The sequence below is a fragment of the Antechinus flavipes genome, chromosome 2 (assembly GCF_016432865.1).
Source record: "Antechinus flavipes isolate AdamAnt ecotype Samford, QLD, Australia chromosome 2, AdamAnt_v2, whole genome shotgun sequence".
Classification (NCBI taxonomy): domain Eukaryota; kingdom Metazoa; phylum Chordata; class Mammalia; order Dasyuromorphia; family Dasyuridae; genus Antechinus; species Antechinus flavipes.
Genome location: NC_067399.1, coordinates 232,666,214 through 232,682,827, shown reverse-complemented (window position 1 = coordinate 232,682,827; position 16,614 = coordinate 232,666,214). Strand labels below are relative to the sequence as shown.

General features: G+C 39.5%; 1 protein-coding gene across 1 annotated transcript in view; it reads left to right on the top strand.

The window, feature by feature from the left end:
• SLC13A3 (solute carrier family 13 member 3) overlaps positions 1-16,614 on the top strand; it is a 77,804-nt gene that overhangs the window by 39,239 nt on the left and 21,951 nt on the right. The window contains exons 4-8 of the mRNA XM_051976518.1: positions 7,665-7,731; positions 9,999-10,184; positions 12,087-12,212; positions 14,396-14,491; positions 15,229-15,333. Of these exons, the coding sequence (XP_051832478.1) occupies positions 7,665-7,731; positions 9,999-10,184; positions 12,087-12,212; positions 14,396-14,491; positions 15,229-15,333 (580 nt within the window). The remainder of the gene's footprint in view (positions 1-7,664; positions 7,732-9,998; positions 10,185-12,086; positions 12,213-14,395; positions 14,492-15,228; positions 15,334-16,614) is intronic.

Sequence of the window (16,614 nt, the reverse complement as noted above, 5' to 3'; positions counted from 1 at the left end):
ACAAGAGGTGGGGAATGATTAATAGGGCAAAGAGATAGGAAGGTATGGGATTATGAGTACAAAGGAGAGATTCTAATCTGGGAAAGAAGGGCCACTTGATCCTCTGATACTAGAGCAAAGGAGAAGAGGAGGGATGAAGATGTAAAAATAAGTGTGGAGAAGTGATGACGGAGCTCAAAATGGATGGTCTCATCATAGCAAAGTAGGATATTGGAAATGTGAAGGAGAGAGCATAGGGAGTGTGGAGGTAGGTGGATGTTTGTGTACATTTGGATGGTTGGTAACAGTCAACAAAGTACTGGAAATACTATTTCAACAAGTGATGGGATCAGAGGGCAATCTACAGATCTGGGTGTAATAGGTCAAAGATAGAGGCAGGAAGAGAAGAGTCAGTTAATCCTATGGCAAAGAGAGACTACCCTTTACCCTAAATTTTTTTTATATCCCTTATGAAGCAGTTTAGAGTAATTTGAAATAGAATTGATTTAGGAGTTGGAAGAAACCTAACTTAAAATCCTTGTTTCAATGCTTAGCTATGTCACTATTGGCAAGTCACTTAAAACTTCCTCCAGCTTCTGTTTGCTCACCTGAAAATGGAGTTAATTATATTCAAACTTCTTTCTTCCAAGATTATCATGAGGAAAACATTTTGTGATCCACAAAGTGCTTTGGGAATGTGAGCCATAATTCTTTTTAAGGACCAAGTGGAAAATGCTGACAGTGTGGAATGAATAGACTTTATAGGGTCATAGATATTTTTGAAGGCCATAGAATGCTGTCGTCTCATTTTACAGATGAGAAAACTGAGGCCAGATAGACTAAATGGTTTGTCCAGTGTCTCACAACCAATGTATTTCTGAAGCAAGATTTAAACTGTGGTCTTTCTAATACCAAGTTCAATGCCCTGTTCACTAAACCATGTTGACTGTTGGTTGGCTAGATCCAGAACTATGGCAAAAGGTAAGGAATGAAACCTATGGGCATTCTTAAACCCTTAAATGGTGCAGTTAACCTCCCAGAGCACAGGACTAAGGAGTCAGAAATTAAGTTCAAATCCTGTCTCAGACACTAGCAGAGCAGCTTTTTTGCCTTAAGTTTTCTCATCTATCAAATAGAAATTATAATTACGTCTACCTCAAAGGGTTATTGTAAGAGAGCAAATAAATTAACATAGGTAAAATGCTTTGAGAATCTTAAAGTGTTTTGTAAATTCTAATTACTAAATACTAATTAAAGTACTACTAAATACTAATTACTATAATACTAATTACTAAATACTAATTACTAATTGTAAATTCTTAAAAGTCAGTTATAGTAAAGTAACAATCTAAGAGCTGATTCAATTGCATTTCATTTGAAAAAAATATGATAGTGGCGAGTGATCAAGAAACTTCAAGTAAATCAACAACATGGCAATGCTTCTAGAAAGTTAATGTAACCATAGGCCACCTGAGCTATCTGGTGTTTAGATAAAGGAATGGATTCACCCCACTGGGCTCTGTACAGATGTTCCTATGTCTATGTAGCACCATGTCCAGTCTTGAGTACCATATTCAGCCATGAATATGAATATGTCTGAGGAGAGAGCAACTCACAGAAGGAAAGGTCAAGAAATCATCTATGTTACGTGGGGAACACTGGAGGGTACTACGCCATCACTGAACCTAGAAGAAGAAGTCCTTAAGGAAACCATTATCACAGTTTCATGGAATCAGAATTTAAAGTTAGAAGGGTCCTTAGATATCAGATGATCCAAGCTTTCTTCACCTTGTTTGCATCATGGACCCCTTTGACTGTATGGACGGACTCCTTTTCAGAATAAAGTATATAAAGAATAAAGACATCATTTCCCCCTCATCCAAGCTCAGGGACCTCCTGCTATCTTTTTAAAGAGGTCTTTGATTGTGATTGAAATCTGTCTTCCGGTAACTCTCTCTCTCTCCCAACTCTTCTCCAAATTAGCAGCCACATACAAACCGCACTTTGGATGCAGGGAGAAGACAATGTTAGGAGAGACTTTGTCCACCTTGCCTTTTCCTCGTGGTCCTTCCTAGCCTGGGGGCAAAGGGGAGAGGCAGGGATGTGAGGCTGAGTAAATGGTTAAGAGAGGGCAACACCTTTGCTCTAGCTCAACTTGTTAACAGAAAAGGGTCCTTTTGCAGGATCAGGAGACTCAGGCTTTTGGCTGTCAGCAAAGCAACTCATGTGCTCCTTTGTTCAGCAGAGTGTGACAAAGATTCAGTGAGCCTCCATCACCACCACTTCCACGCCCAGTGACTCATTGCTCCCCCCTCTCCCAATGTCCATGGTTTCCACTGGCACGTTGCCATAATCCCTTTTACATTGTTGGCCCCTGCTAATTGCTTGTTAGATTGAATGGAAAGCCAGTCCTCTGAGGAAGATCACAACAGCTTACATTTCTATAGTAATCTATATCTATATCCATTATATGTACATACATATGTATGTATACATTACACACACACACACACACACACACACGCACACATTTACAAAGTCTTTCCAACTCCTTGCAATAAGGTAATACAAATGTTATCCCCATTTTAAAGATGGAAAATTGAGAGAAACTAAAAATCAGAAAAAAAAACCTAAAAAACAGATGAAATGCTTTATTCTAGGTCATAAAACTATGAAGTATCATATTAGGACTTGAAACCAAGTGCCCTCACTCCAAATCTAGTACATCAAGTTTCTTTTCAAATAAAAGAGGTATCCCTCGTGAGTAGAGTTATCTTCAGTTGATTGTTATCATTTAACTCTCTCTCTAAGGCTTATGGAATTCTTACACATAAAGGGAGAATGGCGCATAGATACTCTATGAGTATCTATTGGTAGATACTCTAGTAATTCCTTGATCCTCACCTTTCCTCTATCAGAAATTTTTACTGATCACCATTTCCCCCTCCAGTACATATCAGTGGTCATAAGACTTCAGGGAATCCAATATTCCTCTTTTGGTCCAAATGTAAGCTGGACATGGAAAGTGCATAATAAATTATTGAATTAAATAGGAGCTGCATTCCTAAAATGAGAGACAGTTCATTTGGGAAGAACTCCGAGCTCAAGTCAGAAGTCAAGTCAGATCCGGGTACTAGTCTTTTCATTGAAACTTCTTAACTGTATGACTAAGGGTATAGTTACTTCTAAATTTCTTGGAGACTCAATTTCCTCATGTATAAATTGGGGGCAATTATACTAGCACTATCTACCTCACAATGCTATTGTGTGGAAAATGCTTTGTAAACTTGAAGAGGCTAGAAAAATATAAGCTATTTTTATTATTACATATATAAACATAATATATACATATATTTATATAATAAAAACACATTTACACACACATATTGTGTGTGTGTGTGTGTGTATCTCTATATGCTGGGAGGTAACTGAATTTTTTAGTGCCTCGTCATAGGATTAACTCTTATTGAACTAGTAGTATATTAAAACCCCAGATTTTTCTCACATGAACATCAACAACTTATTGACTTATTTCTAAAAAGTAATATTATCTATGTTTTATTGTATTTTAGTTTATTTTTCTTAAATATTCCCCAATTACATTTTCACCTGGATAGTACTCAGAAGCATTGTGAGGCCATGTATTTGAAAATTCTGGTGTTATAGACAGAGTATGAGTCTCAGAGTAGGGATGACTTGGATTCAAATCCTGTCCATGACTAGCTAGGTGGCCCTATACCATTCATTTAACCTCAGAGTGGCCTAAGTAATATTCTAAGATTCTAGTTGCTAATCTGCCTCAATGAAGGGAATTTTCCTTACCAGGAACTCCTATGCCTACAAAAACATAACATACCCGGGGGAAAAAAAGATATGACGTGTGTGTGTGTGTGTGTGTGTGTGTGTGTGTGTGTGTGTTGATTATAGGTCACCATCAAGTTTGGAGAAAGGACAGATTTGGTTGGGGGTGAAAAGTAACACCTGTATTTTATTGTTCCTCATTGGGAAAATTGAAGATCTCTGAGTCATGGCATTACTCTTTCTAAAAGTGACAAGTTGATAGAGACTGAATATAAAGCAACATATTTATGTTTATTTTTTTTCTTTTTCTGCTGTTATTTTTTTCTCGTAGTTTTCCCCCTTTTGTTCTGATTTTTCTCTCCCAACATGATTCATAAAGAATTGTGTATTTAAAAATTAATGTATATATATATATATATATAACCAGGAAAAAATAAAACATAAAAGTAAAAAAAGTGACAAGTTGAAGTCTAAGCTTACTACCTGGAGGAGAGGAGCATAGGATAATACCCAGTCCCACAGAGTACTTTACAGAGTAGCTAGCTGTCATTCAATCAAAAGAATCACTTGTATCTTATTAGAAAATTGCAATAGTACAATTGGGAAAGGCCTTATACATCATCTAATCCAGTTCCCTAAATTTGAAGTAGAGAAAATCAATATTCATAGGGAAGAAGCTATTTCCCCCAGGTTAGTAAGTAGTATTTCAATCAATTCATTATGTGTTTATTATGAGACACTCAAGAGGCATAGTGGATAGAGCACTGATCTGGAGTCAGGAAAACCTAAATTCAAATACAGCTTCAGATGCTTTCTGTGTGACCCTAGGTAAGTCACTTAATCACTTAACTTTAAAAATCTCTGTGTGTCTCATTTTCCCCAACTGTAAAATGAAGACAATAACAGCATCTAATTTCCAGGGTTGTTGTAGGAATCAAATTAGATAATATCTGTAAAGTACATAGCACAATACTTAGCAAATAGTAGACAATAAGTGCAAATAGTAGACAATAAGTAGACAGAGTTTTTTTGCCTTTGCTTAAATGCCACTAGTTATGAGAAGTATTATTCTGGGATTAGAGCCTACAGCTCCAGATTCTTATTTTTTTGTTCTCTACACTACCCCATAAAATTCCAGCCCCTTCAACCTCCCACACTCATGGAGATACAAAGATTAATAAGATACTGATCACTATTCTCAGGGAACTTTCATTATAGTTTGGGAGGTGGGATCTATAGTAGAGGGTAGATAGTCTGCAATCGATTAATACAATAGATACACTTGACATCTAGTCTAGTCCTGAAAATGTTTTAGAACACAGTATTAACAGGGTAGTTTATGAGCACTTAGAAAGAGGAGCAATGATCACTACATTTTTTGCTAGATCAGATGTCAGTTATGGTCAATTAATTAGCTTAGTTTAATTTGCTTAATTACTTTTCTCTTCTTTCTTTTTTCATCTTTGTCTTGAGGAATGATTTGCTGGATAAAGAAGAGGGCAAGATATAGTTAGAAATGAATGAGATGTAAAAATAAAGTCTGACAAAAATCAAATTTTAAAAAGATAAGAAAAACTTTTAAAATATTAGATTAATTTCATTTCCTCTTTCAATGGGTTATTAGACTGATAGATCAAGGAAATGATGAAAATATAGCATACTTAAATTTTAGCAATGTACTAGACAGAATTTCATACTAGTAAAAAAAGGATGGGGATTGAGGTTAATATAATAATTAGGTGAATTGGAAGCTGGGTTAAATGACTGATCTCAAAACATAGTCAATTTAAATTTGATGAAAATCTCCAGTAGAGTGTCCCAGGGATCTGTCCTTGATCTTGGGCTGTTCAACATTTTTCATGACTTGTTTATCAAATCTGTAAATGAAATAGAAAGATAATTAGCACATTAGATGACATAGGATCCAAAGGGAACTTGATTGATAGAACGATGGGATGAATTAAATAAGATAAAATTATTAACAGTTAAAGAGAAGGTATAAATTTGAATTCTTAAAAACCAACCTCACAAAAAATGCTAACTTTTTGAGTGCCTTGTCACATTACAAACTTCTACCATACTTGTGGTCAACTTAACATGCTGATCTTTCTCACATAAACAATAATAATTTCTTCAGAGACTTAGTGGATTGCGACCTTAACATAAGTCAATATTGTGATATGGCAGTCAAAACCTAAGGCTTAGGAAAAACCCAGTGTCCAAAACAAGGATAGTAAGCACCCTGCTGTACTCTGTACTCAAACAATATTTGTCATTCTCTGCTCAGTTCTGGAAACCTCATTTTAAATATAGTCAATCAGGAGAATGTGCTATATGAGGATAACTTTGAAGAACTGGGGATTTGTCGCCTAAAGAAGACTTAGGAGATAGGATAACCAGCTTCAAGTATTTGGAGGACTATATTGTGAGAGAGGAAATAAACCTGCCCCAGAAGAACACAAAGAACAATGTTTGCAATCTAATGTGAGACAGATTTTGAATTAATATAAGAATGAATTTTTTTAACCCGTTAAGGTGACCAGGAATGGAATGGATTAACTAGGTAAGTAATAATCTCTCCATCAATGGAAGAATTCTAGTGGAAACTAGAAGAGCTGTTATAACGGGGGTTCCTATCTCGGGTAAGAGATTGGACTCTATGTCCCACGAGCTCTGAGATCCTGTAGCTCCCAGACTCAGAGGCAAAGAGTATAGGTAGAAATGTGGAGTTATCGATACATGGAGGGGACAGGAGCCTCAACTGATCTTGCTCCACCTGCTACCGGTTCGGGATGCTTGGCTGCTCTGCCAGCCCAGAGAAGGACAGGGCAGAGTTCCTTCTGTCCTGTGGTAGAACTGAGGAGGTGACTTTAGCCACACAAGATGTGTTATTAACTCTCATTTCCTCATGTAACAGTGACCTCAGCACTGTTCTCTCTCCTTGTCACGTAAACAAATCTCTTTGAAATTTAACTAAATTCATGGTGTCCTCTTTCCTTCCCTTCTTTTTCCTCTTTTCCTGCTCCTGAGGGTTAATTGACCCACTTAGCACCTCAGACCTTAGGGAATGAGGTCAAAGATATTTTCCCCATCAGACTATTATACTCAGTGGTTCTAACAACAACGACATTTAAATTTTACAAAGGTGTTTTCTCACAACAATCCTGTAGGTAGATAGATGACCTTCTAGTTGCTTTTCAGAAAGAATGGAGCAGGAAATGAAGGGTATGATTGGATATTTTCCAAGAATTCATCCTATTTGACAGACTTTATTCCTATTTTCATATAGAGTAGATGACAGCCCAGTCATGTTATCTCAGGCACACTAGGCGTCCCCTTCATGATCCTTGATGCCAGAAATTCCTTTACGGGACATAGATTAGACTAAAACTGAAAATCCTGCTGGGAGATGGAAGTAGAGATTGAAATTCCTCTGGACTAAAATTTGAATGACTAATGCCAGACCCTCTTTTAAGAGTGGGTTTTAGTCATCAGGAATTGGATACATTCTGGGAGGCTGGCTTTGAACCAATATTAGAGTCTCATTGTTTCTAAAAGAAAAAGGGATCTGGTAATTCCTTTGTTAATCCCCTATTCCTCTGAGTCTATGATTTTTCTGGAAAACCTTCTGAAGGAGAAGATTGTCTATGCTTTGTTACCCTATTTATGTGTAGGACACTTTTAAGTAGGTTTGCAGATAACTACTGGACTAAGGTCAGTTCTAACTCTAAGTAGGCAGGTGAATGCTTCTATCTGATTTTGCACAGGACCAGCTTGAATCCTTGGTGGGAAGGCAAGCTGTCCCAACTCTGATAGAACAGTTCAGTCTCTCTCGATTAAACTGCATTCATTGATTGAAAGATGACCTGTTCTTTATTTTCCAGCTGCTGTCCAGAGAAATGGCCTGTGTACTGTCCCCACTGAGATGCAGTTTCTGGCCAGCACAGAGGAGTGAGTCCTTGACTAAACTTGTATTAGGGTCGGGGTGGCTCTTTTGCACAAGAAATACTTCTCTAATGGGATGTGATTTGATAGGTAAAAAGAAGACTCTTGCTCCTCTCCAAAAAAATTTCCCCTCTCCCATCAGCCAGACATGGTATCTAAAATTCCGCCATAGAATGACAGGATGTCAGAGGTGGAAGGGTCCTTAGAGCATGATGTTAGAATAGACCCTGATAAGGCCTTAGAACATAAAGCATTAGAATTGATGGGGCATTAGAACATTGAAGTCAGGACTGGATGGGATTTCAGAGCACTGAATATCGGAGTTAGAAGGGACCTTAAAGATTATCTAGACAAACGCCTTCACTTTACAGGTGGATAAATGTGGTCTAGAAGGGGGAAATGATTTGTCCAAGATACGCAATGACTTCATGGCCAAGAAGCTCTTAAACGTAGCACAACCTTCCCAGCACGGGCTGTATAAATTCCTAGGAGAGGATTCAATTTAGCAAATATTTCTAGAGCTTCTGCTCTGCACAAGGTCCCATGCTAGATTTGCAGAACTAGGAAAACCAATAAGATCCCAAGTGAGTCCTCAAGTTGTCCATAAGTGAAGGAAAATGGACACTTAAGTAACTATAATTCAAGACAAAATGGTATAAGTACTTAAGAGAGGTGTCCCCAAAGTACTGTGAGAATTCCAAAGTAGAAGAAACACTTCCAGGGTGAAGGAATCAGAGAAAACTTGAGGTAGGTGATGGGGGGATTTGAATTGGGTCTTCAAGGATGTATGAGTTTTCAATAGGCAGTCTAGCCCAGTGGCAGGTGGGTAGGGCAGAGAGGGATTGAAGGGAGCAATAGGCATTCCAGGTCATAGATGATAGAAAGGATAATGACTTTATGAGCACTGACTAGCTGTAGAATGAAGTTGTATAGAGAAAATCCATGAAAAATGAGGCTAGAAAAGTCCAGGGGTCCTCAAACTTTTTAAATAGGGGGCCAGTTCACTGTCCCTCAGACTGTTGGAGGCCGGACTATAGTAAAAACAAAAACTTTGCTTTGTGAGCCTTTAAATAAAGAAATTTCATAGCCCTGGGTGAGGGGGATAATCGTCCTCAGCTGCCGCATCTGGCCCGCGGGCCATAGTTTGAGGACCCTTGGGACTCTAGATTGTACAGGATCTTGAAAGATAGGATTGAAAGTTTCAACTTAATCCATTAGAATGAATTTTTTTGAGAGGAAAGATAATTTTGTTCCTTATATTTTTATCCTCAGTGCCTGGCACATAGTAAATGCTTAATAATTATTTATGGACAGTGACTTGAGAGAAAATTTGGAGTCATTGAAAGTATCTGAGCAGAGGAGTGAATGATCAGGACTGAAGGAAGAAATAAGCACAAGAAATATGGATATTAGGCTACTAGGATTTACCCAATTTCAAAAACACTGTAGCCCTCTCTACTCCTCTAAAATTGGGAAAAGATACAAATTCTCTTTAAGTTCTGATTCCAGTGAAGCCTGAGAGAAGTGTCCCTATGATACAAAGCAACTCCAGGCTTGTCTTCTCTCTCTCTCTCTCTCTCTCTCTCTCTCTCTCTCTCTCTCTCTCTCTCTCTCTCTCTCTCTCTCTCTCTCTCTCTCTCTCTCTCTCTCTCTCTGTCTCTCTCTCTGTCTCTCTCTCTCTCTCTCTCTCTCCTCCCTCCCTTCCTTCCTTCTTCCCTTTTTCCCTTTCTCCTTCCTTCCCTCCTACCTTCCCTTCTTCCTTCTTTTCTTTCTCCTTTTCTTCCTTCTTTCCTTCTTTCCTTCCTTTCCTCCTTCTTTCCTTCCTTCCTTCTTCCCTCCCTCCCTCCTTTCCTTCCTTCCTTCTTCCTTCCTTCTTCCCTCCCTCCCTCCCTCCCTCCTTCCTTCCTTCTTCCTTCCTTCTTCCTTCCTTCCTCCTTCCTTCTTCCTTCCTTCCATCCTTTCTTTCTTCTTTCCTTCCTTCCTTCCCTCCTTCTTTTCCTCCTTCCTTCTTTCCTTCCTTCCTTCCTTCCTTTCCTCCTTCTTTTCCTCCTTCCTTCCTTCCTTCTTTCCTTCCTTCCTTCCTTCTTTCCTTCCCTCCTTCTTTTCCTCTTTCTTTCCTTCTTCCCTCCCTCCCTTCCTTCTCATGGCTTGAAAAGCCTTTTCTCATTGGGCACACAAATTTCATATAGCTTTGTGGATTTCTAAAGAGGAGATCAGGGTTCTAAGCGTCCCAACAGGGCTCTGAACAGCTTCTCCTTTGGCAATGTTTAAAGCAAAGGCCTACCAGAAGAGGTAGAGGCCCCACCGGAGATGGCAGCTGTTACAAAGGAGGAGGCGGAGTACCGAAGAAACATCTGGAAGGGCTTTCTCATCTCCATCCCGTACGCAGCCAGCATTGGTGGTACCGCTACCCTCACTGGCACTGCTCCCAACCTCATCCTGCTGGGCCAGCTGAAGAGGTACAGGGTAGGGACACATGCCTAGTTCTGCAATTTCTCCTTTCTCTCCTCTCAGGCCACACTGAGCTTTGGGTTTATAATAAGATCTGGTAGTCCTCTTTGAGAACAAAGGTCCAACAAAAACAGCTCAATGCAAGCAACCAATTAGACTCGTCCAGAAATATTCTTGACCCTTTTCCTATTATTTTCCCCCGAGAACTGTGGGACTGGAAATGGAAGGATGTGAGTGAATTCTGTCTTTAAAATTTGTCCTGCTCACTCCCGGAGAGCTGAACTGGGGGATGTGATGAGGTGGCTGGTGAGAGGGAAGGAAGAAGGTACCTAGAGACCGATTTTGGCTCAATAGGAAGGAGAAGGTCATAACTGGAGCTATCCCAAAGTGGAACGAGCTGCTTCGGTGGGTAGTGAGCTCCCCATCTGTGAGGTTTTTCAAGCAAAGGCTGGTGACAATTTTCTGGCCATATTGTAAAGAGGATTCCTACTCAGATTCAGGTTGGATTAACTGCCTTCTGAGGTCCTTTTCAGCTTTGAGTTTCTATGAGCCTATGACTTATTAGCTATTTAATAGACTAGCTGATTGTCCTTTCCCACTCTGGGCCTCAGCATCCTTATCTGTTAAAATGGGGCTAATAATCCATGTTCTTCCTGCCTCATGTGAAGACCAAATCTTAGGATTCTAGAATTTCAGAACTCAAAGAAATCCCAAAGAACTCTGGTCCAAATTGCACCTGAGGACGGATAATTTGTACAACGCTTCTAGCAAGTGGTCATCCGGTCAAAAGGAACTTATTGCCTCCCAGGGCAACCAGTTCTACACAGGGCAGCTCTTGTTGCTAAGACTTTTTTCCTAATGTGGAGAAATGAGTCAAAGATATGGATAAATCATTTAAACTGTAGAGTGAGGTGTAAGCATTAACAGAATAATGGGATGCAGAGCTGGAATGGAAGTCAGAGAGTATCTAGTTCAACTGCACTCCCATTCTACAGATAGTGAAACTGAAGCCCCTAGAAGAAAAACGACTTCCCCAAAGTCAAATAAGTACTGTCAGAACTGGGATTTGAACTATTTGAATGTCATGTTTGGGAAAAATTTTAGTGATCATCTAGCTTCTCCTTTTGTAGGTAAGGAAAATGAAGCCCAGGATGAAAAAGACAGTTAATAGATATATTTTTGTCATTGTTTCTAGGCAAGAGTTTGGGGTCCCTTTCAGTTATGCGGGGATTCCCAAACTTTTTTGATTCCTACCCCTTAGATTTTCAGTAAATCTTCTCATAATCTCCATCAAATATGAAAGGACACCAATTCTAGCATTTGTCATGCATGTACATCTAAAACATAAAATCAGAGATTAATTGATTTCAGTAGGATAATACAATTATTGATCAAATATCTCTTCTACCCCTTGGCAAGTTTCTCATACCCCATGGGAGTCTGTGTATTCAGAATGGGGAATCTTTACAGCACTATAGGGAATAATATAATAATCAAAATATAACAATACATCATATTGGAATATAATGATAATTTTAATAATACATAACAATAGCTAGCATGTATATAGCATCTACTAGGATTCCACAGCTAAGAAGTGTCTGAGGCTATATTTGAACTCAGGTCTTCTTAACTCCAAGGTTTTGTTCACTTGACCACCAAAGACAGATGAAGGCTTCACCACATAAAATGGACAATCTGGGTCTTGTGGAATAAACTTGGGAAAAGACAGAAGCCTCAGATTTCTTCCATAAAGAGATCTTTCATCCCAGACATCTTTCATCCCAGATACCCTCAGGGGAACCTCCAACTTCCCTGCTCTGCCTCCCTTACTTTTACCCTGGAGTTGACTGCCCTGATTTCACTGAGCTCTCTCCTCTCTCACTTTTCCCTCTCCTTCTCTTTTATAGTTTTTTCCCACAGTGTGATGTGGTAAACTTTGGGTCCTGGTTTGTATTTGCCTTCCCCCTCATGCTGCTTTTCCTGCTCATTGGCTGGCTGTGGATCTCCTTCTTGTATGGCGGCATCAACATAAGGTATTTGTTCCTAGTCAAGAGATTTTTCTTGGTTCCAATCCCCTTTGCTTCTCCTTTCCTGAATGAATTTGGGTAAGTCCCTTTACCTGGGGGTGGGGATGCTGGAGTGGAAAAGGCAATTTCTTTTTTTAATCTTTAAAATTAGAGCGTTGGGGCAGCTAGGTGGCCCAGTAGATGGAGCATCAATCCTGGAGTCAGGAGGACCTGAGATCAAATGTGACCTCAGACATTTAACACTTCCTAGCTGTGTGACCCTGGGCAAATCACTTAATTCCAATCGCCTCAGCAAAAAAAAAAAATAATAATAATAATAATTAATAAATAAGGGTTGTACTAGATGATCTTTGAACTCCTTTCTAGCTCTTAAGCCATGATCTTTTGATCCTGGGTTCCAATCTTCAGACATTTATGTACACACTTTTTTCTTTTCTTTTCCTTTTTTCCCCTCTTCTTTTCTTTTATTCTCTTTTCTTTCCTTTTTCCCTTCCCTTTCCTCTATCTATATAGAGTGTTCTACCTTTTTCTACAGGTACTCTGCCCAATGGAATGTTCATTTTGATCCCTGAAACCTCCCAAGATACCTTGGAGTTTAAAGGCTACATTACTTTCTTAAGGACCATGCCCTAAACCCAAGGGACCCAAGTCCCTCTGGCTTTTGTTGGTTGGTCATTGTTTGGGCCCTGATTGATTCAGAGTGTTAATAGCAATTATTTCTGTTTGGTTCAGAAACCCTGAGAGTCTTCCCTTCCCCGATTGATTTTTTTTTCTTTTTTTGACTAGGTAAAAGGGACTAGTCTCTGCCTCATTTTTTACCTACCATTAATCACTGAATGGCAGTTGCCTCAATCAAACTGAGACTGGATTAAAGACCTTAGTTTAAAAAGGCCAAAGTCTCCCAATAGCATCCAAGGTCATCTCCAATTGTCCTGATATATCTGGCCACTGGACCCAGATGGCTCTGGAGGGGAAAGTGAGGCAGGGGACCTTGCCCAGCCCTCCCTCATGTAAATCCAATTCATTTGCATGTCACTCTATCATCTCCCTGAAGTTATGATCTTCTTTGAGAACAAAGGACAAACAGCAACAACAAAGTACACACTCTGTAGAAATGGCCAAGTCCCATGATCCCTGTGAGCCTCAGTTTCCTCATCTGTAAAATGAGCATAACAATAGCACTGATCTCTCAGGGTTGTTTTGAGGATCCAAATGAAGTAACATATAAAGTGCATTTCAAAACCTGAAGCCCTGTATGAATGCCATTATCCTACCATCAAACACTCTCTGTGATAGGTTGGGAAGCAAGAGGGTATATAGTAGAAAGAACATAAGCCTGAGGATCATAAGGTCTGAGTTCAAGTCCTGGTTCTGCTATTTTTTAACTACGTATTCCTGGACAAGTCACTTCTCTCTTTAATCCTTAGGTCCTTGTATATTAAATGAGGCTAAATATATCCTGCTCATTTCCTTGGATTGATGAGATAAAAAGCATTTTGTAAATAAACAAAAACAGAAAATGATCTGTTATGACAGTATAGCATAGTAGAAGGAGCCATGGAGCAGAAATCAGGAGACCAGAGTTTTCACCCCATTTCTGCTCCTAATTTGCTGTGTGTCCCTGGGCAAATTATGTTACCCTTGATGACTGTTTCCTCACCTGTAAAATGAAGTGGTTGAATTTAGTAATCATTAATCATCATCTAGCTGTTTGTGTTCTAAAGTTCCATCTAGCTCTGATGCTTTGTGGATTGACAATAGTTACTAATGTTCTATTAATTTTTTTTTACATTGCCATCACTTCTTAGTTTTAACATTTTGTGTTCTAAGGTTCTTTTTCCATAATACCTCATGGGCTCCATAGATGCCAGATGTTCAGGCCAAGGAGACTCCTTTGCTTATGAGAATACCCACTTTTCAATACGAAAAAGTAGGAGATGCTTTCTCCATTCAGGAAGGTATACCCCATGCCAAGGCCCAAAAGTGTCAATATACTTTTCTTCAACAGAATCATTGCCTTAAATCAAACCAATACACAACAGGGCAGTGAGAGAGGAATTTGGAGAGTAGAGAGAGGGAGTACTCTGTATGACCCCTTAGCTTTTGCCTTGTTCATAGCTTCTTGTTTTTCCTACATATGTGACCAGTTTTTTCTAGGCTCTTAAATTTATCCCATTTTATTCCAATAGGGGCTGGAGGACAAAAAAATCAGAAATCCGAGCAGATGCCGAAGCTAGAGCCCGAGCTGTGATAAGGGAAGATTACCAAAATTTGGGTCCAATCAAGTAAGGGGCGAGGTGGGGGGTGACATGGGGGAAGGGGAAAGTGACTAGAGATGAAGTAAGGGATGGTACATTCTTAGGAAGAGAACTCTGGTTTACGGTAGGCTTAGCATAATCAGTAGGCTCTTGATAAATATTTATTGATTTATTAGTGCCTTGATTGATCCTTGGATATATTTCAGGCCTGGGCTTTGCCTGTGCTAGAACATGTCACAGAAGCAGATTAAATTACTGCTGTCGTCCTTATGTTCCTCTTATCCTTGTTTACTATCTGAAGATACATCCCTTCCTCATCCTGTGGACTCATAGTGTCCAAATTGGGCTAGTCTGGGCAGAATTCTACATCTTGGGCTTAAGTGAATAGGGAGAGACTCTCAGCTTGCCAGGTCAGGTGACTAGAAGGTGGACATTCTAATGATTGGGAAGGGCCCTGTATAATGTCATTAAGACCTCCTATCCCTTTAAATTCAGATATTCTGTGTTATATAAGGTCCCTTTTAATCTGCTCTTCAGCTATTTTCCTTAGCCAATGAGAAAATGTCCCATTATCCTCTGGGGTTTCCTCCAGGAGACTGGCAAACATTTGCCAGGTCCCTTATCATTTTTCTTATAACTACTCCCATTGCCCTACGTGTCACAGGAAAAGGAAGCTTGGGCCTGGACTGGACCTGACCTAGCTGAATGAAGTCTTTCGGGGTAGGGGTACTTTTCATCGCTATTTTATTTTGTGTAATCCACAGGTTTGCAGAACAGGCCGTCTTCTTCCTCTTCTGTTTGTTTGCCATTCTGCTCTTCTCCAGGGACCCAAAATTCATCCCCGGCTGGGCGAGCCTGTTTTCCCCTGGGTGAGATGACACGCAGTGTGCTTTTTGGGAGGGGCCTGGGCTGGGGCTGAGGGGACAGAGGGACCCTGAGTTGGAGCTTCTTGGCTGTGAAAGTTCAGGGTGAGGCTATTCAAAAGGCTGCTCTCACTGTGAGGAAACCCCAGCATCATGAAAAGAGACCCAGATTAGGAGTCAGAATGTGAAGATTCTAGTCATTAACTTACAACAAGTAAGCCAACAAGGCTGGGGCAGAACACTTCTGTGTTGTCTCAGTGGCGGCAGGTGTACTAAGTGATGTTGAAATTCCCTTCCCTGGATCTGGAATTCAAACCTCACCTTAAACACTCACTAGTTGTGTGTCACTGAGCAAATCACTTAATCTCTGCCTCAGTTTTCTCAGTTGCAAAAATAGAGATAATATTATCTCTCAGGGCCAAATGAGATAATATTTACTAAGTGCATTACAAACAATGAATAGAGTGAAGGACAAAGAGTCAGGAAAACTCATTATCCTAAATTCAAATCCAACCTCAGACACTTATTAAGTGACCTTGGGCAAGTCACTTAACCCTGTTAACCTCAATTTCTTCATCTGTAAAATGAGCTGGAGAAGGAAATGTCAAACCACTCTAATATCTTTGCCAAAAAAAATAACAAATGGTGTTACAGTCAGAAATGACTCAGAACTATTTAACAACATCATCTTTATTATCATTTCCCTACTTAGAATGTATGCTGTGTAGCCTAAGACTTTTTCTAGCTCTAACCTTCTATGCTCTGTGTTCAGCCCTTCCAACTCTTATATGCTAAAACCCACCCGAAACACTGATTCTGTAGTAGTTGCTATAGAATTCTGAGAAACAAACAAACAAAAAAAAACTAATTCTAAGAAGGCCAAATTCTAAAAAAGACTAAAAGAATTCTAAATTAGGAACTAAGAAGAATGCTGACAACATTATTTACATGTAAATAAGAAGAATATTTTCATTCCCAAGTGGAAGAAATAGGTTTCCTGCAGTACACCTGAAGGCTCAGAATGTCTCCTGTTCTGGGCAATTCAGATATGTTCAATCTAAAAGCTTCTTTGAACTGGGTTCTTGAATATTTAACTCTCTGATTCTGACTGTAATATGGCAGGCAGATCTATAAACCAGGACCAAGGAAGGCTCAACCTTGTCAATCTTTGGTTTTCTACCTCAGAAGTAGAAAATAAAAGTTGGGGTAAAGGTTATCCCTCAATTCCCCCATGTTTATTAGAGGCCTCAGGTATTGGGGAATAGACCTGAAGCCTTTTTCAGCTTA